The sequence below is a fragment of the Antedon bifida genome, chromosome 11 (assembly GCF_963402885.1).
Source record: "Antedon bifida chromosome 11, ecAntBifi1.1, whole genome shotgun sequence".
Lineage (NCBI taxonomy): Eukaryota > Metazoa > Echinodermata > Crinoidea > Comatulida > Antedonidae > Antedon > Antedon bifida.
In genome coordinates this window covers 2,457,974-2,485,491 of record NC_136236.1, presented here as the reverse complement: position 1 = coordinate 2,485,491, position 27,518 = coordinate 2,457,974, and the positions used below count along the sequence as shown (strand labels likewise).

General features: G+C 33.1%; 3 protein-coding genes across 10 annotated transcripts in view; all 3 read right to left on the bottom strand.

The window, feature by feature from the left end:
• The window catches only part of LOC144855371 (neuronal cell adhesion molecule-like), a 71,445-nt gene extending 61,363 nt beyond the window's left edge, over positions 1-10,082 (bottom strand). For all 8 annotated transcript variants that reach the window (XM_078713212.1, XM_078713214.1, XM_078713215.1 and 5 more), the window contains exon 1: positions 9,976-10,082. The gene's annotated coding sequence lies outside the window, so the exon portion shown is untranslated. The remainder of the gene's footprint in view (positions 1-9,975) is intronic.
• Positions 10,083-11,252: 1,170 nt separating this feature from the next.
• On the bottom strand, positions 11,253-13,962 carry LOC144856184 (uncharacterized). Its single transcript, XM_078714140.1, has 5 exons — positions 13,902-13,962; positions 13,478-13,523; positions 13,160-13,236; positions 12,303-12,418; positions 11,253-12,218 (listed from the first exon to the last, which is right to left on the bottom strand). The coding sequence occupies exons 1-5, from the start codon at positions 13,960-13,962 to the stop codon at positions 11,790-11,792; spliced, it is 729 nt and encodes a 242-aa protein (XP_078570266.1). The 3' UTR covers positions 11,253-11,789.
• A 1,082-nt stretch (positions 13,963-15,044) lies between these two features.
• Positions 15,045-27,235, bottom strand: LOC144856435 (intraflagellar transport protein 122 homolog). The gene is made up of 24 exons (XM_078714442.1): positions 27,079-27,235; positions 26,665-26,731; positions 26,412-26,575; positions 26,182-26,258; positions 25,824-25,957; positions 25,542-25,621; positions 25,237-25,312; positions 24,564-24,755; positions 23,701-23,898; positions 23,291-23,572; positions 22,758-22,922; positions 21,896-22,134; positions 21,297-21,450; positions 20,789-20,950; positions 20,388-20,554; positions 19,738-19,945; positions 19,433-19,499; positions 19,044-19,184; positions 18,740-18,938; positions 17,901-18,066; positions 17,514-17,625; positions 16,802-17,001; positions 16,344-16,508; positions 15,045-15,970 (listed from the first exon to the last, which is right to left on the bottom strand). Exons 1-24 carry the CDS (start codon positions 27,135-27,137, stop codon positions 15,887-15,889), a joined length of 3,558 nt encoding a protein of 1,185 aa, XP_078570568.1. The 5' UTR covers positions 27,138-27,235; the 3' UTR covers positions 15,045-15,886.
• Positions 27,236-27,518: the final 283 nt, after the last annotated feature.

Below are 27,518 nucleotides of genomic sequence, written 5' to 3'. Positions count from 1 at the left end.
TAACCAATGATTAATTAGATCATAAAGAAAACAAAACTTAAGATACTTATAAAATACAGAATAAACAAATGATGACAGTGGTAGTAGGAACTTGGTTGCAGACTAGTCCATTATGGTATAGGTGTGTCTAGGAACTTTTAACTTTTCGTATCTAAGCCCTCCCTCTAGAAAGCACAGGCAATTGCCGGTTTATCCGGGTAAGCTAGGTACGAAATAGACAACAAAACTTAAGATACTTAAATGCAGAATAAACAAGGAAAGCAAGTACTTTAATGAAACTTGAAATGCAGTAATCTTATGTCCAGTGTTGGTCAAACACTGACCACTGTACAGTTACTATATTCAATTAGCATTTAATTAAACTGAAATTGGCTCAAGTTAGGGGATGCGAGGACTTTTGTTAATAGCATGTGTCAACAGGTAACAGGTAAAACATTGTTACTGATACAATAGCAGTCTGTCTGTAATAGGGTATTAAATTGGTGTAATCATAATCTTAATTTTCCTGTTGTCAAAACTGTATTACTGTTATATAGACTATACCATCTTCACAGAATGGGATTGAACTTTGCATCTCAAAAAGCAAAATATTACTGTATAGTATTAGTACAGTACAGTATTAATAACAGAAGGTGAGAAAGTAGGCGTGTCTGGAATTAAATGACAAAGCTACAATGTCACTTTCAAAGCTGCACTCCAACCAGCAGCAATGTCACTTTCCATGTGACAATACCTGTAATAATTGTCACTGCAAACTGTCAAAATGCTAAACCAACTCATTTTAATAACTACTGTACTAAAGTACTATGCCCAATCCCTATAAATTAATAATGTTAAATATAATGTGAAAACCATCTGCAGACTGCATACAGATACTAACATTAAACAGAACAGACAGGATTTTCATTATGATTATGAAAGAACCAACAACCTTTATTTTTCTCTTTTTTAGTAGCAGTACTCTAGCGGAAAATACCATTAATTTGTGTCCCTTTGTGTTGCATTCATTGTACACCCAGACTTGACTGAGAGATGTCAAAAATCAATATTTTAACAGTTTAACAGTAACCATACATCTATGTAGTAACACACAAATTGAAAGTGACTATGACTGCAATTTTACTCTGAATAATCCATGTAAACATAGCATTAGAGTAGATGAAACAAACCCTATGCCAGATTCTCCCATCTTTGTCATTTCTCATTTGTTTTTCTCAGACTTAAGCTGTCTACATTATCAAACTTTATGTGACAAAAAATGTGATGTGTCCATATATGGACATGAGCTTAGGGTGCAGGTCAACTTGGCCCTAAGCCGTCTCGGCCAATGTCAAGTCAGCTCCACGTCAAGTCGGTCCAAAGTCAACTCTGCCCCAAGTCAAGTCGGCCTCAAGTCATCTCCATATTTGGGACTATCACTACCATATTTGGGTACATCACACTGTTTTTGTCAAACTAGTTTGATAGTGTAGACAGAGCTTTATGGCATGAATACAGATTCTCTCCTTGAAATAGACTATGCATTATTCTAAGGATGTTACTAGTTCATCAATGTGATAGTTTATAAGAGCTTATCAATTAATTGCTAGGCCCAATTAAACCATAATACTATCATAAACAACGACATATGTTGTCAAGATAAAACTGAGTGATGGCTAAAATTGACATTTATAGTTTGATTGGCAGCTACAGTACAAACGTTAATGTTAAAACATCACAAATAAATTATACAAAATGTTATAAGAAAATTTATATAAGACATTTTCATTGCCAGATCTTGAACTTACATTAAAAATTATTATTATTTTTTTTTTTTTTTTATACAAAATATTTGGGTGAAATTTCAGTTACTGTAGGATTAAGCAAGGATCCTGGTCCATCAATCTAAGTAAGACTGGATACCAAAGTGAGCATATTTTTTAACCTCTGGATACCAAAATGAGCATCTATTTTAACATCTGGATACCAAAATGAGCATCTTTTTTAACCTCTCCATACCAAAATGAGCATCTTTTTTAACCTCTCGATACCAAAATGAGCATCTTTTTTAACCTCTCGGTACCAAAATGAGCATCTTTTTTAACCTCTCCATACCAAAATGAGCATCTTTTTTAACCTCTCGATACCAAAATGAGCATCTTTTTTAACCTCTCGGTACCAAAATGAGCTTCTTTTTTAACCTCTCTTTGTAAAATTACGCTTACTGGTACTAAATATTGAATAACCTCATTCCAAATCTCAACTCTGTTGCTACAGTACGCTCAACATTTTAAAATGCATTTCAGTTTTTAGACCAAAACTTGATGACAAACACAACATAGGAAATAAATATTTAATAGCTTGCCATATCATATAATTGATTGACGTGATTATATTTAGTACAAGGTTTTATTTATGAAGCCAAGGAACTAGACATGTTGAATTACAGGGGTGGAAATGAATATTACAAGTAGCTACTTGATCAATCCACAGTCACCAATTATTTTAAATAATTTGACAGTCCAGATCGATTACAAAAAACAGAGCTGCCATTATAGTGTAATTACAGAGGAAGTAGACCTCTAGTGTATAGTTGAGTGTGAAGTTCAACTTAATTGGTGACAAGGAACAAGTGTTGGCAGATTTAAAGGAAAGGAACAACCTAATATTTTACCTAACTATTATAAAAGTAACCCTACCAACTTAATATTCAGAACAATTTATGTTTAAATCGGATTTGTAGTTTTCTAGTAAACAGGATTTTAAAGCTGTTTTCAAGACATTTGAAAATCGCCATCTTGTGCTCATGGCAGCCTGTTTGTGACGTCAGATACGGCCGACGAACATTTTAAGATTCGCGGTTGCATTCGGCGCTTCCATTGGCTAAGCGAATCCGCTAATATGATTGGCTAATAACGCGACATGCGGTCATGCAGGACGGCGATGACACGGTATGAGCATGCGCTGACTTGGTAAACAAACCTTCGATCGATCTTTTCTTCTGCAAGCCAATTCGTAAATCTTTCAGCTATTGTTAATCTATTGTTACTTTTATTGCCTAGCTGTTTCAAACGGGATTTGGTAGGGGAATTAACTGACAAACCTTCCAAACGGAGGCTGTTGGTTGACGATGCAGTGTCTACTTTATTTTTGTTCAACACGAGTTCTAGGCCTAGTGTAAGGCATACAGTACAGATACACTGGCCGCAAGTACACCATTCTTCGACGGCTTGTTATGCTCGAGAATGTTCTTTTTTCCTCATCAGCACGATGCAAAACTAACTCTCTTTCTATATATTCTGGTTCCAAATTTTCTGAATTATAAAAACTCCAAGCCATATTCCGAAAATATTAAGTATGCTAGGCTATTTAATTGATTTTATTTATGGTTATATCCCGCACTTCCATATTGAAATCCATTGAAATACTGTACTAAGACGATGCATGCTTTGATTTGCTTGAATGCGTCCACCTAATCTGACGTCACATAATTGCTCTTAACCTGTCAAAATGGCGCTGTTCAATTTCCGATATGTTGTCGTTTAAAAGTCTATTTTTTAACTAAATTGCTTACTATTGTACCTTGAACCATTGTAATCATGTTTTTATTACATTTATCTATAAGCATAGTGGCACATTTAGCCCAGGGTGTTCCTTTCCTTTAAAGCTGTCTATAAACTTTGACAAAAAAAGTGTGACATTTTTGTTGTTGCATAAAGTTTGATAGTGTAGACACAGCTTTAGGAACAAAATTGCTTGGCTAATTTCTAGTTTAGCAGCTGACGTTTATTCATAGAAAAATGAAATGTTTGTTTTAACACAATCAATGAATTAGAAAAATGGTGGATAATCCATACTCATTTTCTTTTTCAAGTTAATGTAGAAAGATAAATTTTAGCCTCCTCTTTAAAACACCTACTGTACTCGTGTCGTATCTTCTCCAAATTTTGTACATCCCTGATCATAAATAACTAGTTAAGTTGTAATATTTGTTACTAGTGATTTATACTAAAAAATATAGTGGAATCATTTATAGTATACACACTAATGCAAACATTTCATACATTATTTTTGCTTAGTACACTCAAATATCCACTTTTTACTGTCAATATCCACTCAACAATTTCATATCTGATCATATCCTTGTAATGTTAAATAATGCTGTAATTTTATAATAATTAAAATATGAAATAACATTTTAAAAAGTCAACAAGGCAAACATTTCATAATCTGTTCTAATAAATTTGAATTGAAGTGGTTAAGTTGTGATAGCGACCAAGTCTAGCGTTTCGTGAGGACCATGAATGGATTCAGTGGGTAGAAGAGCAAACAGTGACTCACTCTGTACACGCGATAAGGTCTACAGTAAACAAACAATACGTCAGCACCATGTGCGTCTATACATTCTGTAGTAGTACTCTACTGCATTCACCATGGCATCTCATAGTGGTTTAAGAATCCTATACTGAAGTACCCATAAAAGCTGTGGCGGATCCTGTCCAGGAGTTTGAAATAGGAAGAAGAAGGGAGAGGGAGGAACTCTTAAGTTATGGATTCATAAAGCTCCGTCTACAATATCAAACTTAATGTGACCAAAAAATGTGATGTGCCCATATATGGACAAGATGATGTCATATCACTACCATATTTGGGAATATCACTACCATATTTGGGAATATCACTGCCATATTTGGGCACATCACACTTTTTTTGTCTAGTTTGATAGTGTAAACAGAGCTTAAGAATAGGGCCAGTTTTGACCTGTTGAAAATTGTTTATTTCGGGTTTGCAGTCACTTGTGATAGTAAAGTTCTGCTAACAGTAGGCTAGGATGAAATAATGATAGGCAAAAAGTTTACCAAATGCTTATTTTAAGTAAAATTCATTCATATAAATTAGGCAATGTTGATACAAACGCAATAAACTAACATTGCTTTTTTTTACAGTGTTTTATGCTCTATTCCAAACATTTTTTTATAATGTCCTTGATATTGTTCAAGTGACTTTATAATGTAAGACAGCAGCTTTGTAAACACAGTATATATTGTAAAGACATGCAACCAAACTCATTAGCTATTTTCCTATTATATTATATTTAAACCAGTGTTTACATAAATAATATTTACTTGGCTCTTTGTAATGCATTGTGTCTGGCTGAACAAAGAATAAGCAACAGACCAATCTAAACTTAACAGATTTAATGGTGTTATTCAGTTACATAAAGGAAGATACACATGTTCTAAAGCTCTGTCTACACTATCAAACTAGTTTGACAAAAAAAAGTGTGATGTGCCTAAATATGGTAGTGATATGCTTAAATATGGTAGTGGTATGACATCATCATGTCCATATGGACACATCACAGATTAAGTTTGATAGTGTAGACAGATCTTAAGCATCCATGAAAGGCCTATCAATTATAAATGATGTCTATGTTGTAATGTAAGCCGAGATTTTTGACGTTTTCACTGCAAGTTGGCATATCTTCAATCACATCTCTGTCACCTTCATCCTCCCCCTCTCCTCACTTTTCATCTGACCACGAGGTGACTTCATTGTCAAACTCATGAATCATACAGTTATTATTTTTTTATACAAAATGTATTTTGCAATAAACCATTTTCAGATGAAATAAGCAAATTTGTTATTGTTATTTTATTCATTGTTTCTGTCTTAGAGAATATGATTTACGAGCATCATAAGCAATAAAGGATTTCACATAGGAAGTGATAGATTACGCTGCTAGTATAGAGCGGTTATACAGTCTCATGAATGACAAGATAGTATTTAAAACATACATCCTTTCGGTATTAACAAAGATGGGCTAATACAGAGGATTAAGGGGAAGGGGGGGGGGGAGGTATATATTTCAAATACATATTATCGACTGCAAATACAGTATTTAAACTTTTTGGGATGTAGAGAGAATGGGAGAACTTGTGAAAATGTGGTACTGCATGCCAATGGTAGCAAATTGTTGTTGTTCCAAGCATGGCTTCATTATTCTATTGAATTATCCACCTACACCACAGCATTGCATGGCTTGTATGCAATGCTTTTATCTGTAGTGATTTTACACTCACTTGCTCAGTACAACTGACAGCCCATGACAGATTTCAATAACCTTTTTCTAAGCTAAGTACAGTAATTACCAACTACTGTAACTTTGAAGGGTAATTCGTATACCTGTCAGAAATGAATTATTACAGCTTTTCACGGGAAAAGAAGAAAAATCTTATTCACTTTATTTGATTAGAACAGGGAGGTATAAAATAATACCTCCCTGATTAGAACAATTTATTTTAAATTTCAAAATGCTAAGTACAGATATTACTGTAGTAGTAGTAGTTGAGTACTTTTGATCAACACAGGGACATGGTTTATTCTTGTTCGTCAACAACACTACAAACTTAAATATTACTATAGACCTTTCTAAATAGTCTTAAGCAATACAAATGTCCCTGACTACAACAAGGTGGATATATTGTTACTACAACAAAAGAGTATGCAGTGAATTGGGCTTTAAACCTCTTAAGCAATGTGGTCATGACAATAAGAGTCTACAACACCTTGTGTCTTACACAATAAAAAAAACAGTTAAGGAGTCTATGAACAAGTGGGACAATAGAAAACAGTTTAAAGTAGTCTGTGAACAAGAGAGACAACTCTATCATTGTGTACAGGTACTCCAGATAACGGTCCTTAATTTGAATATTTAAATTTTAATTCACGTTATAGATTTTAACGTCTGTATCTACAGTTACTCACTGTCACAAAGATCAGTTAATATGGTAGTAGGGAAATGGTTGAGGTGGGGAGATGGTAAAACAAAGATTTTACCATTTCTAAGGTTTTTTCCATCACGAACCAGGTCCTTCTGCAGGATTTTATCTTTCATGCTAAAACAAGGAATACTATAATACTACAACTGGTCATATCCATGCAATGTGTTTGGAGTTCAGATTTAATTGAATTTTTAAATATTTAGTTTTTTCTAATTACTATACTATACTATACTTTACTAAACCTTACTGTATAAAATACAGTACAAGCTATGATAAGAAGATAATTATACAATTACAATTAGATGGTATTAATATACATTCAAAGGTTAAAGGTCAAAGGTTAATTAATGATATATATATGTCACATATCTATTTATCCAGGGAAAAGTATATGCACACCTCTCATCATTCAGTAGAATAAATGCTGATATAGTGTTAGCCTAGCTCTATAAACTGAAAGCCCATGTTTTATGGCGATAAGCCGTGCTTAACTACTGTATGATATAACGCAAACCAACCATAAATCGACAGCATTTGTGGAGGATTAGCAACCGACTGTATGCATCGGTATTATATATTACAGGCTAGAGGACTTAGTGTCTATAGCTAAGTTTAAATAGTCACAAGTCATATTCAGTGGCAATGTAATAAACATGTCATTGCATCATTGTAGATTTCATTAATAATAAAAGCCAACGTTAATTCCATTCTAGCTATGTTAAAGGTACAATGACTAGGAGAGCTCAGTATACATTAGACTGATAAAATATTAATATCATTGTTAACTTATAAGTGTTGGTTTTTGAATAAGAAGTCAGTATTTTTAGACAGTACACTACTATCAGTACAGTTTTCAGTGTTTTTATTGACACTGACAGTGTTTTAATACAATACCAATACCAGGGTCACCTTTTTGTTGTTGAATTCATAAAATAAGACCATATAGCTTTGGTCAAAACCAACCACTTCAATTGTGATAAAATTACATGTATTAACAATAATATTTTATTCTATTTAATTAAACTTTACAGGTTATAATAGAGATTTTGTTTGAACTTTAAACATAAGTCAAACTTAAACAATTTACAATGTTGGCTGATAGACTATTCCAACTATCACTGGCGGTACAATTATGTATTACAACACCTCACAATTTGAGCAGTTCAATTGACTGTAGATATCTATCATACTATCAGACGCATTGTGATACTATGACCTATGAGAATAAAATGATAACAGTGTTCAACTATTGATTTTTGTGCTAAATCAATAGAAATGAATAGACGACCCTCATATTGCATAAATACATACTGGGTAGCCTATGTACTGCAATGCAGTAGTCTGTTCACTACTGAGTCCTATATCAATGGTTATACCAATCCTGTATAATAATCTAATTTGTACCACTCATCTGTATCTCAATGGTTGTATAGTACTTAATATCTATATCTATCTGTACAATAATCTAATTTGTACCATTGATAACTGTACAGTATCTCAATGGTTATACAGTAATTAATATCTATTTTCAATTCAATTCATTTATTTTCCAGAAGACATATAAAACATATAAATTATAATACAATAAAAAATACAAACACAAGAAAACTAACACCAGTCTGGCGGATTGTAGAAAAGTGACAAGTCACTATACGAGTACTCTTCTTCTGGTATAACTGTACAGTATCTCAATGGTTGTACAGTAATTAATATCTATCTGTACAATAATCTAATTCGTACCATTCATAACTGTATCTCAATGGTTTGTAGGCTACAGTACAGCGTATGGTACAAGCTGATGTAAGCCTATGCTATAATACTCAGACTGTTACCAAAAAGAAAGAATTGGTTCTAACTGTAAATGTTTTAATCAATTCTCTACACAGACATCCATGATATATTATCAATTGCCTACAAAAAATTATTTCTCGGCTCTCCCTAGAACCCTACAAATACAACTTAAACATTAAAAAAAATGTATTTGAATAATGATTGATCCAATTAAATATAAAGCATGAAATAGCAAAAAATTATTAGCAATTAAGGAAAGCAAACTGACATTTGTTTAACTGATGTCACTCGATAACAATTAATTAGAAGACGGACAGATGACCACTGACCCGGTAACGTCAAAACAACGCCTTTTAATTATTGCATAACAATACGGTGGCCTAAATGTATAGAGGTCATGGAACATTAGCGTTAATATGATAATGCTCTCGAAGGATCTTTAGTTCTTTGCCACGGAAATCTGATGTAATTAAAGTTTCGAAATGAATCTTGTAATTGCAATGTTGTTTATCTCGATGTTCTTTTTGCGCAATACACTAGGTGTTAATGTTAATGATGGGCAGCACAAGATAATGCATTGCAGTATTTGCTTCATGGCTTATGGTGCAGAAACTAAAAAACATCTTGCAGTCGGAGAAAAACATTAGTTCAAAGGGACATAGCAATGTAATTGGGCTGTGGGTAGGGCTTTCAATTTACAAATTGTTGAATTAACCTGGTGGTTTGAAGGAACGAGAAGAGGTGTAAATCTTTTCTACTAGTAGTAGCGCTGTAGTTTAAATGTTGTCTACCCTGAGTAATGCACATACATACAGTAGGAATATTGCATGATATGCATTACAATAAAATGCTTCATTAATAAACAGGTTTAATCTACCATGACAAAATAAATTGAAAGTGCAAAACGTGTTTAAATTAACTTTCCACAAAGTTCTTTTAGCCACATTTAAAGCAATTTAAAAAACTAATGTTCTGGCTTCCTAACTACTGTATTAGTTTACCTGTACATTGAATCCTACCAATTATTTTCACTGTGTAACATGCATTACAATACATAATCATTTAATTTCATTTTACCAAAATTTTCTTTCTTTAATTTCAGACATACCTAGGCCTAAGTCAAATAGCTGATTATTGAGCTATTTGTTATTAACCAACAAAAAAACATGGTTTTGAACATTCTTATTCAGCCATATGCAAACCCATTGTTAAGCCAGTCATCACAAGAATTTGAAACCACAGGGGAGAGAACAGCCTTGACTGGCTGGGGTGTGAAGATAAACACACGCCTTACCCCGGTTGACATGAGGCTAGGCCCTAGCTCTCTCTGTTTGTCGGAGAATTGATGGATATGGATAAAAACTAAATATTTGCAAAGCTTTAACATACTTTTTAGATACAATAAGATTAATTAAAATACCTGAAATGTTGTAAACTGAGCGTATTCCTGTTTTTAAGACATTCAGAATAAAACAAATTGATCAATTTCAAAACCTGTGTATTCTGTCTCTCGTCTGCTCTCAAAAGTGTGGTCACTATAACAAAAATAGAGGTCGCTATATACATTATTTAATTTATCAGAGAAGAAATCCACACGACAAAAATAGAGGTCGCTATACACATAATTTATTTTGTCACAAACCCTGGGATTTTATATAACAAGTATTTAACATTAAGAAATGCATTGTCATTGTCTTTTGATTTGATGAATAAACATATTCGTATTAAAGAATAGAAATTTATTTAACTTTTTCACACCATCATCAAACAGCAAATACAAAACTCACCAATGGGAAACACATGTATATTTTTATTGTATTTTATAAGTTTGTATCTTTCCTTTTCTAGAGGCTTTTTTAAATAAATTGAATTGAAATTGAATTAAATAAGTATTTTAAATGTCTTTCTTATATTTCTTACTTAGTATTTTTATTGTGTTATACAAGTATGTTAAATGTCTTATCTTGCCAAGGAAAACAATTTTCAAAAATGTTGCATTTTTGACAAATAAAGTTTACCTATATTATTTATGTCCAAGTCTCATATGAGGCTTCCTGCCTTTCAAATTCTGTCATGTCGAAATGGAACTGATGTTAACTAGTTTTACTCAATTCATACCAAATGCGCAATAATTTTAACAAAATTATTACATTTTTTACCGTTTTGTTTGTGTGTGAAGGGCCTTGTTGACTAGCACACTATTGGTTGATTACTTGTTTGCTATTTCATCATGCAAAATACATATTACACATTTAAATCATACAACTACAATTTAAGCAGTCCAACTTTTCAATTTAAAACATTTATTTTCTTTTAATTTCTGTAAAACAAATGACAAAACATTACAAATGATGAGTTTTTGTTTTTAAATTAAAGAATTGAAAGAGGGCTTAATCCCTAAAAGAGAATAATGTGCCGCTCAATCAAATTCGGAATTTCTTTTCCGTACAATTCTGTATTACATTTGAAATATATAAAACAAAAACAACTATGTTTACAAAACAATATTCATAATTGTTATACCATAAATATATACATAAATAACTAAAGATATCAATCTGTTAACGCTATTATTAAAAAGTGATATGGACTTGTTTACAAATACAATGTTCATAAATATTATACCATAAATATATACATAAATAATTAAAGATATCAATCTGTTAACGCTATTATTAAAAAGTGATTGGACTTGTTTACAAATACAATATTCATAAATGTTATAAATATATAATAAAGAGTATATGCGAAAATCTATCTATGGTTTCATGCAACGTATGTTGAATAGTTGTAATATTGTTGTTGCTTGTGTTTGCAAACTTATGCTCCATAACTAAAAAATGTATTGTAGATGAAGAAGTGTCCCATATATTTAAGCTTAAGCGAATTTTCTTTTTTCTCTTTCTGTTTGTACGTTTGTTGATATGGATGAAATTTTCGAAATAAAAGAAATTGATTGATTGATATACATAAATAATTTAAAATATCTATCTGGTAACGCTACTGTTAAAAAGTGATATAAACTTTGGGATAAAAAATTATATATAAAGTTCAAAGTTCAAGTTTTTGAATATAATATTGAATGATCAGTGATAGGACATCTTCCCTCAATTCAAATTTGTAGCTCTGTGTCACGTGTCAATTCAATTCAATTTTCAATTCAATAAACTTTAAACAGACAAGAGATACAGGGAATTTTCATGATATCCAAGGTTTTTCTTTACATAACAGAATTTAATTAATTGTTCCACTCTTGCCTTTGTTTTCTGCATCGCCTGAAGCAATATCCAGGGATGTTGTGTCAAACTCTATTACGTCGACAGGAGAGATATCCAGGATCGGTGGGTCAAGCTCGAGGGATATCCATGAGGAGGATCGGTGTTTCAAGGTCTGGATGATTATGCCATAATCATCCACTTCGCCTGAAGCGATATCCAGTTCAGGAAGCTCTTCTTCCTTGTTGAAACAGTGGTGAGAATACTTACGGCCTTCAGGGGTACTGAATCTAATTGCTGAGCTTTGTGCAACATTTTGGTTACTACTGTTAGCGACAACAACTTGAAGCTGGTAATATGTCGACGGATCAAGGTCGTAAAGCTTGCAGGGTGGATTCATGCACTCAAAATATTTGAGGACAAGTACTTGTAATGAAGTGAAATATATCTGTGCAAATAAAAACCATCATTAGTATACAAACTGTACAAAAATTACCATTGAATTAACATTGTTAACAAAATTAATACATACCTTATAGGAAAACTTTCCTTGTACAGATTCAAACATAACAGGGTCAAAGGTTACCCATGCTGATGTTGGTGATGCATTGACTTTTACAAATCCTGATACTGGAGCACATGGTAGTCCTAAAACAAACAAATAGATGAATATAATCATAATATATGAAAACAGAAATCATTGTCAGATTAGAATCTAGAATTACACAAAGATTTCTAACTTGTGTAATACACCTTCAATGCAGAAATTACCAATTGAAACACTCATAGATAGAATGTTATCTAGTTGTTGTTTCTATTCAATTAAAATATATTCAGTCTTATTATTTACTTTTACTTTTTAAGTTTTTTGCCACTGCTCAAAAGAAGCTAAGAGATGGGTTTAAATGATAGATAAATCTAATTAGCATCTGATAGCTAAGTGTATATTTTCTAATAATATCACATATAGGATCGACATAATTGTAAACAAATGTGGTCCTAAAACAGTACAAAACTATTTTTATAAATTTGATGCAACTAAGTAGCAAAAAAAGGTTTGTGATCCACTGTGTGATTCCAAAAGGAAATAAAGTTCAGAATGTCTAACTGTCTTCTAAAGTAATGTCTGTCAGTTGTTTTTTATTTGTTTTTTCAACATACATTCATGACAATTTGTATATTATAGTTAGTCATATATTGTTCCTCTGAAAAAAAAAATTGAATATACCATTTTAATGTCGCAAAGTAGTTTTCACCAAAAATTGGATCGAAAAAAGGTTATTTACCTGAAAAAAAATTATAATTTAAAGGAAAACTGGTTGAATTCAACAGTTTATTTTGTCTTTTATAAGTGAAATCATTTTTTGTGTTGACACGTATTGTACATACCTTCAAAATTGCCATCAAAAATAATACAGTAATAGGAACCGGCAACGGGTTCAATTTCAAAACTGGGTGGTGCTGTGCTAAAAAAGAGGGGAAAAAATATTAACACAGTCAACGTTTGAAATGATGAGCTCTCGTGATCAAAGCAGGACAAAAATACCAGTACTAAAAAATTATTTTGGGTGATATTCCCATACTTAAAATTTCAGGGGTCGTGTACAAGTGCTAGGCCTACTCTAACATAATTGTACTTTAAAAGTCAGTCAAAGTCATTCTTGGGTGGGCTCAAGATCCTAATCTAACCTACTGTAGCGTTCATACCTCAAGACCACCAAGCTTAGATTCAAGCCCAAGGAAGCAGCAGGCACTGAAACAACAGGATGATACATTTAATATTTGTATCAGCAAGTGTTGAGTGGAGCCTCACAAGTCTAGACTTTTTTAGTTTACTTCAAATCTATGTGATTATAATTCTTCTTAGGTAAGTCAAACTAAAATAATTAATTTAAAGTATATTACTCTAATATTAGTTGAGATCATTTTTGTAGTCTTGTTGGCGTACCTGTGAAAAATGTGTTAATTAATTTACTACTGAACTACACATTTAATGATGAAAAAAATCATTGCAGTAGTAAAAATGTTGGTATAATCCCAACCCCCTCCCCCTCTAGCCTTTATTGCCTGGCTCTATGGAATTACAAACAGGCCTTCATTATTGACACTAATTTATTTACTACTAATTTACCTGCTCCCAATGTGAAACACACTGATGCAATTAAAAGTACTAGAACACACCATCCATCCATCTTCACAAGACAGATCACCTGACAAAACCACTAAATCCTGAAAAAAAAAGATAATCATCAGTTTATTATTCATGATTAATTCAATTACCTCTACAGTACTATGATATTGAAATTGCATTATATACTTAACTCCGTATTCAAATAAATTATTTAAAAACATTATCAGATTGTTTAATTTATTAATAGAAATGAATACATAATGCAACCAAGACAATCAACATAATTAACATAAATTATATGATCATTTCCATTATAAATTATTGTATAGTTAATGTTATTTAATATCTAATAGAAATAGATCCTAAAGACACTAGTTTAATGCACTTATGATTGTTACATGAGAGGTACCACAATTCCCTGCTCTAAATAAAATTCAAACAATACACAAAGTTAAAGACGTGACGTATTGTCCCCCTGAAAAAATCTTTCTTAACATTTTGTTTGTTGAATATGCCATTATAATGTCACCTAATAGTAATATTCACTTTTGGATTCCACAATTTGGATCGGCAAAAAATAATGTAATAATAATTTAAAGCAAAAAATAGTTAAATTGGCTGCCAGTCAATAGGTTTTTGATTGAATTTAACCATTTATTTTGTCATTTTATAAGTGAAAACATTAATTTTTTCTGTTTTTTTTTTTCATTTGAAGTGATTAACTTTATTAAAACTACAAAATAATCTATTCAAAGTCTGATTTAATTATTCTTTACTTTTCATGTTTTTGGGAGACAATACATCTTTAACTTCCTTTTTCAAATTTGAGATTCATTTAAAATACAATGTCACTTCTTTGTATTTTTTTATTTTACTTGGGATTGGCACTGTTTTAATAGGCCTATTAATATTATAAATTATAGTGTGTATAACATACAGTAATTTTATCTACCCTTTCAATAGTTCTTTATAAATGGTCAATTATATAAAACAAACTGATGATTAAGCCATTATTAAATTTAAAAAAAAACATATTTTCAAACAAGATAAAATATTGAAATACCTGAAATACTGTTGTATTCCTGTAGATAGACTAATTAATCGATTTCAAACCTGTGTATCTCACCTCCCTGGTTCTGTTGCTTCCAGTTAGGTGTTTGTGACAAAAATGGAAGCCGCTATACACGTAATTTATTTTGTCAAAAATCATACGACAAAAATATAGAGGTCGCTATACACATAATTTAATTTGTCAAAAATCCTGCAAATTCATATTATTTGAGGTATTTAACATAAAATGCATTTCATTGTGTCTAAATATAGCATTTTGATATCCTTGTGTCAAATATAAATTAAAATTATCATTGCGTCCCATTTTTAATCAATTTTTATTAATCATTAAAATGTGGATTTGGAATATTTACTATTTAATTTGCATAAATAAAATTACATTGTGTAAAAATTGCCTTTTTTAAACTTTATTTACACATTTCAACTTATATATGGAATGTTTACTGAACAAATATTGGGAAAAAAATAATACAGATATCCAATTAGTTATGGGTCTTATGAACCTTTTATAACTATGTTGATATAATTGTAATTAAATTGGTAGAACAACGTTATATTAATATCATTTATAATTATATTAATACTACTAGAGGTGCCGTTAAGTTGAAAGATGGTCCTGTTAGGTTGCAAATTGGGGCCTGCAAGCCCATAGCTAAGGTTTTATATATGAGGGTTCTTTTTTTCCTTAAAAGGATAAAAAATCGTCATGATTTAGGCTAGTTAGGATTATTTACTATAACTTTCGCTGCTAGCCTCTCTTCCCCAGCCTGTAAGAAAGCTGATCAAACTCTCTCTATATAAATAAAATATTTAGGATATCAATTCAATTCTAGTCAATCATATCAAGGTTTTGTTGATGGAATGTAACTCAATCTTTATACATTCTGCACGTCTTCCGCACACATTGATGTGGTTCAGTGGTCTGCTGTTTGCTTCCGACAGAATGGACAATAGTTTTTCTGAAGAACTAGCAGTTCGTAGTCATCCGTGTGGTAAAGCTGTCAAATACAAATAAAGTAAGTATAAAGTGTAACAAACAAACAAAAGCATTATGTACAGGTAGGAAATCTGTAAGAATAAAGCTACAACACTAGTGATTCGAACATGGAACTCCTACTTGTTATGCACCCACCCCAATAGACCACTGGACTTTGATGGAATATACATGACTAATTTGCACGCAAAATGTGGTACAGTGGGATAGCACCAGCTACAGATAATATTAGGGAACATTCAATTTACGATGACTTAACTTAATTTATTGTCTGCAAGCGGGGAAAGTTCCTAATATGTTGACAAAGTTTTGGTGGTTTCTAGGCCAATGACACATCAATTGACATGACCTTGACCTAGGTTGTAGTAGAAACTAACCTGTTGACATGAGTCACATTTGGTGATAGAGACATCTGGCATTAACGATTTAAAATATTGGTACTTTAACGGTTGAGGCCATCGTTTGACTATCACATGACTTCTATCCATGGATTCCAGGACTGACCGACTGACCACTACGGGTTGGAAATCACTCCCACCTTGCTGTAATTGAATGAAATTCTTATTAGACTTCATCATGTCCGTATGTGGGCACATCACATTTTTTGTCACCTAAAGTTTGATAGTGTAGACAGAGCTTTACATTTAACCCTGCCAAGTATCTGTATATGAATTCAGGTGACCATAATCTAATATATGGTGAGTTATAACCAAATATGGAGATAATATAATCTAATATGGTGATCTCCTTGCCTAATATGGTAATCACTTTGCCTAATATGGTGATCACCTTGTCTAATATGGTGATATCCTTGCCTAATATGGTGTTTACTCACCTCAAAGCTCATCAACCTTTGAGTGAACGGATCATCATTGATGTCATCATTAAAGTCATCCATTCTCAGTGTTTGTGTATTGGTATCTTCACGATATTGTGATTGCGCTTGTTTCTTTGGCGCCACCATTTCTATCAGTTGTACCGCGACTTCATCTGTTATACCATCTTCAAGTACAAACTCAACCAGCGGTAACACATCTAATTGATAAAATATTCAAACAAAAAAGTGTGATATGACATCATCAAGTCCATATATAGGAACATCACATTGATTTTGTCACATAAAGTTTAATAGTGTACAGGTAGCTTTAGGCAGTAAAGAAAGAGATAGGGATAAGTATGCAAGCATGTTAGCCACCACACCACAGTGCTACTACTATACTGTATATTAGGCTCTTTACAGACAAATCTGCAGATGGCCACAGAGTGTTCTTGTATAGTTTTTCACAATCATTTATGTGACAACAAAATGTGATGTGCCCATATACGGATATGATGTCATATCACTACCATATTTGGGAATACCACTACCATATTTGGGCACATCACAATTTTTTTTGTCAAACTAGTTTGATAGTGTAGACAGAGCTTTAGAATAGGGCGTCTGCATTCAAACCATGCCTTCTCCTAAGTAGGTCTGCCGGTTACAGCAGTGGTTTAAACCATAGAAGAAAAACAAATTAAAACTGAATGAACTTTGAACTACTTACCAAAGGTCGAGAAGGAATAAACAAATGGCTGAGCACAGTTGATGCATTGGTTGCCAAGGTTATTGAGGAGAGGATTGGTGGTGGAACATCGGTAACACATTGGTAAGGAATCCTGAAAAACAATAGTAATAAGAGGTAACTATTCAATTATTACTTAGTTGAAATTGTTTATTTGCTTATATCTACTGTTTTTTTAGGACACCTCTATTTGGGGACACCTCTATTCAGGAGAACCCATATTAAGAAGATACTTTCCTATGAACTGAAGGAAGGTCAATTTATGTTACACCATGGCCAACCCCAATTCAGGAGACACTCCTATTAATTAATAAGACATTTTGTTGGGTCTCTAACTGTAGTATAGTAATGATAAGTATAATAACTTGCCTCTCCGTCATGGAACGGCTTAGATCTGATAGTAACGCTGCCAAGATCAATAGATTCCTGAAATCTTGGTGGAATGCGTAGCGACTGCAGCTTCTCAAATGCGTATCTGGCTAGCTTGAAGGCACCAGTCGTTCGACTTTGTTTGGCCAATGCATACAAAGTGTTACTGATTTTAATAGTTAAGGCAACATAACATGAATGCAGTAGTGGAGGAGCGGACTAACCTGCATAAATCTATTTTATTTTATAATTTGTAGATACAAATGCTTTTCACAGGTTAATTAATTAAACCCACTTCTATTCTTAAGCTCTGTCTACACTATCAAACTAATTTGATGTGATGTGCCCAAATATGGGCATTTTTTTGTCACGTAAAGTTTGATAGTGTTGACGGAGCTTAAGAAACATTTTCATAAATGTGAGTAAGTGGCCGAGCGGTTAAGATAGTAGAACCGTAATTATGTAGTGGCAAAGGTTTGAGGCTTACTCGCTTCATGGTTCTGGTGGTAGAATGAGTCTTCTCAAATAAGGACTATAAACCGTAGGTCTAGTGTACACATCTAGCTCATGTGAACTTAGTACATCTTTTGAGACGAGTAGGGGGTGACTCGTGTGTACTAGTATATCACAGCCAATGATCATAACTGGGCCCTATGGTAGACCAGTCCTTGACTGAAGAGGTCACCCAGTATAAATTTATAATAACAAACAAATAACAAGCAAAACTTCCAAACCCATGGTTTTAGGAAATCTATCTATGCGACATTTATATTTATATAGAAAAGTTAACATACATAATAGTTATTAAGGACAATGAAATAAAATAAAAATAAGGATACACCTTGCTGACACCGATGGGTATGTCTTTGATCATAGCATGTAGAAGAAACCTAGACATGTTGAACAGAGCATCTGGTAAGTGGGATGTGAATGGTTCATCCGTGTAGCGTTGAATGTTGTGGTAAACATTGTAGATTTCTGCTCGACGTTGAAAGTCGTGGAATTTTGAAAGCATCTCATCTTTCTTCTTTTCATCAGCTACATAAGAACAATTATTAGTTTTATTATATTATACTCAAAATGATTGAGCTAAAAAGACAAAAATTTGACACTATTAAGCAACAACAAGTTTAACATATTTACCTCCAGCAATTTCAAGACACTGCATCGACAACATCCAATAATAATAACCAGCATCGTTGAATCTATTCTCCATGACGGCATTGTGGGTAAGCTGTTCCAACACCTTGACAGCATCAGACTGCCGCCCTGCTTTGTGGAAAGCTGCAATAGAGAGATGGACATACAACCTAATATGATAATCATAGAACCTAATATGGTAATCATACAACCTAATATGGTAATCATACAACCTAATATGGTGATCATACAACCTAATATGGTAATCATACAACCTAATATGGTAATCATACAGCCTAATATGGTGATCATAAATATAGTAGTAAGATTTAACATATACAGACATAGATAAATATAGACATAACTTTTTAGATACATCTACCATTATTTACCTTTCTGAGCTTCCTCAAACCGATCATTTTCCGCTAACCATTGTGCATAAGGTACATAGACATCATCCTACATGGTAAAAAGAAAGAAAATACCATTCATTTAAAAAACAATAATTGGCTATTGGCATAAGATTCTAGGATGTTGACCCAGTGAAAGAACTGGCAATTTAGAAGTTAGGAGTAGAGGAATAAGAGGATGTCTACAGATAAGAAACAAATGACATTCAGATTTGAGGAAAAAACAGATAGAAGAATTGTCGAGTTGGCGTACCACCGACAAATCATCTGCAGCAATGACTACTTGCCTTATATTCACTGTGTCTTTCAACAAGGTTAAACGCAGCTTCCCAGTTCCGTGATTCAACGTGCAAGAGCGTTAACTGTTTAGTGTCTCCCATCTTGGTATACGTCTCTGCCGCGTACGCATACTGTTCCATCTTCTTAAAGTATTCAGCACACTTATTCAACGCCTCTCGTTCTGCTTTATCTAACTTACGCGCAACATCGATCAACCTACCAAAACATACACATTATAAATACCATATATAATTAAGGATGACTTAAAGAAAGGATTTAAAATAATTTGTTACTGCTATTTATTTCTTTTCATCTTAACGTACCATATATTGTTCTTTATATATGTACCGTACTGAACATATGGTAGCACCATAACAATATTTTACTCTTAATTGTTTCTTGTCATGTTGGTTTATAAACTACACCAAAACATGTTTCTGAATATGTGCATAATGAATTTTTCTAGTCATAAAAAACAAAGAAGGTATAGCTTTTAGCACTTTTGATGCTACTTAATCTTCCAATACAGTACACACTATCGTTAGGACTTCCATGTCACTAACCCTAACCCCTCCCACCGCCCATGATCCCCTATAATCTTTATTAGTACTCGCATGTCACCACCCCATGGTCCCTTATAATCTCTATTAGTACTCACATGTCACCCCAGCCATGGTCCCCTATGATCTCTATTGCTTTGAGATGTTCACCAGCTGATAGGTACATGTCGGCCGCTGCTCGTGGTTCGTTGATGTTCTTCGCCCAATCAGCTTGTTTACTTATCAACATCTTCTTGTCTTGTGGGTCACCGGCACCAATATAATCCTGAAATTTATACAATTATAATTTAACAAAAATATGGGTAAATTTGAAAATGGAAACTAAAAAGATTGATATCAATGTAAAAGTTTAAATGTAATGTTTTTAAAAACATTTTTTTCCAATTAGATGAGACAAAAGATACATAACTTTTTTATTATCTGATTTTTTAAATTTGATATCTTGAATATACAGGTTTTTTGTTATAAATTGCTATAATAAACATAGCTGTTCCCTAACCTTTGCATTTTCAAACATCCTGAGGTCAGTATACATGTTCAGGGCACGCTGAGGTTGACCCGCTCTCTTGTACAACTTAGCAGCCTCAGAAAACTTTCCTTGATACGCATAAATATCAGCCAAAAATAGCTGATCATCATATTCACCTCTACGTCGTCTTTCCTAAAAAGAAATCAGTTTAACTCTAAAGACTATCAAACTAGTATGATGTGCCCAAATATGGTAAAAAGAATAATAATAATATGCTTTATTTAAACATGAAAACTTGGCTCAACTAGCAGTTGTTTTTCTGCAAGACCGTATATGGTAGTGATATGACATCAACATGTCCATATATGGACACATCACATTTTGTTGTCATATACTAAGTTTGATAGTGTAAACAGAGCTTTAATATAATAAAAACATAGCATTTTTAAAATTAACAATAAAGAGACAAGGTCATTCTTCTCCTTTGTATACTGATACAAGGTTATAAATATTCATAATAAAATTTTAATTAAGTTACCTCAATGTTATGTATCAGTTCCAAATATCTAAGATCTCTCGTCCTAATGAATGCCCTCTTAGCAGTGACAAAGTCTAAACTCTCAATAGCTTCATGTGCTAGTGATTGCCAGTTCTTGTCTGTTACTCCCATACAAGCCACGCGATACGCATCCCTGCAAAATATAATTTTATTACAACTGGTTTGTACTCGTAAATCGTGCAGTGCATAACGCGATTAGTAATCTGCCATACTATTTACACGCAGGGTGCTGTTATGCTTTTTTGCTGCGAACTTTTTACACTCCAGTGCATGAAAGTCACACATGACTTATTTCAGTGCGTCTGATTGGCTACATCCTTGAACCCATGTTATAAGAATGAATAAAAACATTTTTGGACATACATACACACGTACAGAAGACGCACTTATTTGCTATTCAAGATACATCTTTGAGACCCAACAAAGTGTACTTTTAATAGGGCACTGAATCGGGGTTGGAAATAGTGTTACATACATTGTCTTGTCCCCTTAATAGAGATTCTACTGTATATAGAAAAATCATACTTTCTTGCAAATGGCCTGATTTTATATAACATTAACAAACGTAACATATTTACTTGAACTGTTTGCGTTCCAAATATTGATACATGGGTGCAGACTGCGGCACTTCCACTGCCACCATGGCGTACACATGTAGGCAGAATATCTTGGAGCCACAGAAGCCCACTACAAAGCCCTGAAGCTTCTGCTGATGAACAGGGAAGTTGCTGGCCTTGATGTTCAGTAAGCCATTGCCTGAGAAACACAGCATGTCATCACACTGGGTGTTCCACGCCACGCTGTTTGCATTTGGTTCCTGAAGAGAAAACATGTCAATGTAATGTTAAGCTCTGTCTACACTATCAAACTAGTTTGACAAAAAAAAAGTGTGATGTGGCCAAATATGGTAGTGATATGACATCATCATGTCCATATATTTTGCATTTGGTTCCTGAAGAGATAATATACTCTATTTCGAAATAAAAAATTTCAAACTTCTATAAGCTAAAGCCAAAGTATAGCCATGTCCCGGGACCACACGCTGTTAGCCACCACGTTTAGACTTTCTTTATCAGTGTTTCTTTTGGAAGCAGGAACGCTAGTAGACCAACCCAGTACCGTTTTGATTTCGATCATTCAGAATGTTTCCTCATTAAAAAACATTTCAACATTAACATGTCAAGTAGTCTTAGTACAGGGTTCTAAACATTTTAGTGGAGCTGTAGCTTGGTGGATAACTTGCTTGCCTTCCAATCAAAAGGTCTCAGGTTCGATTCCTGACCTAGTGTCCGGGTTGTAACCAAGGGCTGTTTTTACTCCACTCCCCAAGTTTCAAATTAGACAGTTAAATTAAGACATAGGGTCATTATTACTCTTAACAGAGAAGTATAAGGATCTGCTTTAAAAAAATCACATAAAAATAGTCTATGGTTGCTTTACCTGATACAGCAGTTCTTTACTGTTGACATCATACACAAGACAAGTGTTGTGCTCATCTACCACCGCAATCTTGGTTCGAGACGCACTTAAGTCCAAACATCTGACAGAAGTCTGTTGCTTAAGGATGAGTATTGGAAAAGGATTATCTGCAAATATTTTCATGATCTACAAGAGAAGAAAACACCAACGATAAATGTTGTGAATATTTTATTATCAAATTGAGAGTAATTGACTCTACTACTAAATTAAATGTCAATTCACATTTACATACAGACAATTACATCATAAATATCTATCAGAAAATAAATAAAGAAAAAATAATCATCATCCATTTTTTTTAATGCTTTTAATAGTTTTTTTTTCTTCTTCTTTACTTTTCTGACCACAGAAAACAATTATTTTATTTAATTGCAAAAAAGAAAATTTAAAAAAAAAGAAAAAGATTCCATATGCATTAATCAATTCTACATATTTTTCCCCTTTTTTTGTTTTTCTTCCCTCTCTAAATTCCATTTATACCATTGACATCTCACCTGTCCATTTTTCAGTCCTACTAAGAGACCCTCTCTACCAGCAGGCCCACCCGTCACCTTGATATATCTAATTAAAGATTCCATCACCCATTCTCGTTCTTTGACTCCCTGGAAGTTATAACTTGTCAGCCGCTTTTCCTGACAGAGTATGATGTGGTTGCAGCAGACAACAAGCAGATTACATTCAAATTTGCGGTTTATGCGTTCCTTGACGCGGTAGTGCATATCAGCAGAGTCATCTGTGTACAGTTCATAAATTATAATCTTCTCAGGAAATTGAACCTGAAATACCATAATGAAAATAAATATCATTTTTTCATTTTTCATAAATTTACTAATTTAACCATATACAAACAAATGTGATGTGTCCATATTTGGGCATATCACTACCATATTTGGGCACAACTTACAGCTAATCTGTTTTTGTAGATTGCGATTTTCTTGACCAAGTCCTTGCAGTTGATCTTCACCTTTTGATCAGTCAACAGATGCTGTATGATAACATGTGTCATTTGTTCGCGGTAAGCATATCTGTCTTTATACAACCCGTGTACCGTACTAAAGATCAGCTGGTAGTAGGATATGGTTCCATCTTGACACCCTACAACCTGTCAAGTATTAATAAAGGAATTTGAATCAATCAACTTAAAGCTCAGGTACAGGCATGAATTTTAAATATAATATCTGGTTAATTTTACATAAATCAAATATTTGTAACAGAAATCAAGACAAAAAAGCATGAATTTCCCTTAAAATACAAAATTAGGCAAAATTCTGCTTAAAAAAATCATGAAGACTTTTTTTCAGTAGTTAGGTAGTTAACCTAATGTAATAACATTTCTGGTGACTCCCTAGAAGGTGAAAATAAAACTCTAAAGTTGAGTTAAAATACTAAAATACTAATATTTCCAAAAAATTAAAATACTAGAAACGTAAAATTTCAACATTTTTTACCACACTGTTTATTTTTCATAGTTTTTTAAAAACAACATTTGTGTACAAAAGAATAGAGATTTTACTGTGTAATTTTAACTATCCCCCCACTGATAAGAAAGTTCTTATTTTCAACAAGCTTGTGTAACACAAATAAAATCTCAAAAATTATGAAACATAGGGGAAACTATATATATTGTCTACACTATCAAACTTTATATAAAAAAAAAACGTGATGTGCCCATATATGGACATGATGATGTCATACCACTACAATATTTTGATATATTACTACCATATTTGGGCACATCATAATTTGTTTGGAAAAACTTGTACTTACGACATAGTTTTGGTCAGGTTTTACTTTACAACACCAAACCCAAGAGTTTTGTTCTCCTATAACTCCGAGATTTGTAGCCTCTCTAGTGTACAGAGAAGCTTGCTTATTAGCTCCTCCTATCACAAGATATTCTCCCATCATTGTATAGCTCATGCAGCAAGGGTCAAACTCAAGGCTTCTATCTTTACCAATCTAATAAAAGAGAAACATAATAGTTATATTCGTGTACCCCATTACACAGGCCATCGGACAGGTCAGCCATCCGGCCATATGTTGCGAGTTCCTATCTTGGAGTGGAGTTGTGGCTTGGTGGTTATGATGCTTGGCTACCACTCCAAGGGTCCTGGGTTCAAGTCCCGTCACGTCAGGATTTTTTCTAAGAACAACAATTACAACTCCACTCCCAAAGACTTGTAATAAGACTTTATTTATGTAGAGCATCTTGTGTATATGTTTGTCTTGTGAACCTCTGAGGGTCCCTAATGATCAACAATTGCTGGATGGATCACGCTCATTAAATATGGTCCAAAAAAAAATAAAAATCTTGGTATGGCGAGCTCAGTGTCCTGTTGTTAGATTGCCTTGCTATAATACAGATTTATTATGCAAGCGGCCGTATGCACACTGTAAGAACATATTGCAACTGTTTATTTCAGGATATATTTTAACTAACCTGTTTTCCATTAACCTGATAGAACGATAGTTTTTGTCCCCAGTCACAGACAGCTAGAACCTCTTGGGTTTCCTCTCTGTAAAATAAAAAGATCAAAAGTAAAAGTATATGATTTTATTTTATTTATTCCTTTCAGCAAAATATAAAAAAGGAGCACTAAGAAAAGACAAGAGCTGTCAAAGACAACTATCTGCAATATAACTAATCGGACAATTTTTTAAAATGCCTTTTTATTCACATTTTATAATTCTGGAATACTTTATGTGGCTAGTTTTGTCAGTGTTTTAAATGCTTACGTAACTTACTTTGATGGATTCCATTGGAGAGACCATATTGGACTTAGTCCGCCTCCTGGCCTTTCTATCTTTACCTTTTCTTCACCATTCTAAACAAATGCAAAAACATAAAATGCAAGTCAAATATACTGTAGTTTTCAAACTGTTCTGCAGCATCAAAATTTGTATTCTTAAGTTGTTTTTAAAATCACTACTGCTTGTTTTACAACATAACTAAATGACCAATGCGCAAAATGTATAATTGTGTAGCATACCAACTGTTGAATTATTCAAATACAATTTCTGACTAACCTTTGTGCGTATACTAATGGTTCCAATGTATAAACCCAAAGCGATGTATTGGCCGTCATTGGTCCAACTACAACATGTGATGCGACTGTGGATCTTGTGTTTAGAAACCGACTTCTGCTCCAATGACCACAAACCTTTAATACAAAAATAAAACGGGAGAAAATATGTTAAAAGCCAAATTAGTGTATGCTATTAGTTAATGACTAATATGATACTGGGATTTCATTGTCTTAATCATTATAATAGTATTAATATTTTAGTTCATCTGCATGGTGCACAATAGATGGAATGAGTGACAGTCAGTAACCACTTGGAAGAAGAAGAAAAGTATTAACTTAATTAATTTACTAAAACTTACCAAAGTCACTACAAGCGCAGCTTGCAAGCTGATGCGTTATGGGATTGAAGCCGATACACTGAATGGCGTCATTGTGCCTATAAAAACACAAAATTTGATTCCAATTTATTACTTCAAAAATACAAATCCTCATCTGTATTAAGCGTTAAGCATGTTAGTTTAAGTTGTTTTAAATTATTATGGAAATGTGTCATAGGGAAGAAACAATGAAAACAAAATAAATAACTTACGTATATTTTAAAATACCCTCTAGTTTCGACGTCCAGATGATGACACTTTTATCAGCTGAGCCCGAGGCAAATCGTTTACCATCTTTAGCATAGCCTACACAGTACACAGTATCTTTATGGCCTTTTAGTGGTTGTATTAATGTCCCGTCTGTTGTATCATAAACCTGCAATAAACATGATTTAATTTCATTGATCAAGAAAACTAAGATTAGCTTTGCATTATTTGTTTTAATAGTGTGTCCAGTATACTTACAAGCACTCTGTTTCCAGCTGCAACTATTAATTGTGAACCATCAGGTCTAAAGCATAAGTCATAAATACTGGGGAAAAAATAGAATACAATTATTGAATAGGCTAGGCCTAGGCTAGGAATTGATAGAAAAGGATAGGAATTAGGTGAAGTCGTTTGTTGTCATCATGTCATGATCATCATTCATTTAGGGAAATTTTGCCACGTCCTAGACTAGGCTGAGTATAATATATAGTACAGGCTAGGTTGGAATCTAAATATATTATTGGACAGGCCCTAGGCCTATTTCCAAAGTAATACGTACGCCTAAACGATCCTTATCAGCACTGCGGCCGCCATGGAAACATGACGCTTCTAATTACTTAGGCAACCTAGGCCTAGCATAATTCGTATTATTTTAATTATTCATATGCATACCATTGCTCAACTTTATCCCTGTCATGTACTTTATCTACCCATACTGGTACAGCCCTCATTATAACAACTATAACACTCTGATAACTCGTAAAAAGTGATCTTATAAAACCCTTTTGTCGCCTGTTGATAACTTTACCACCATTTTATTTTGTATTGATGGTATGTGCATGACCTTTTTGTGACCTGGTTTCCGGTTAATAATCCTCATGAATATTAATAATATATATGAATATGAATGATTTATACCATCACGGTCTGCGTTCTTATTGGATAAAAAAATATATTTTCCTTAATCAAACCATATTTTATTCAAATATAATAGGAAAATGTAGAGGCTGATACTTACATCCAGAAATCATGTAGAATTTTTAATATCAAATGAACCATTTATCGTAATATTCATTGTATTTATTCATAATTTTGAAGGTACAAAAGACACG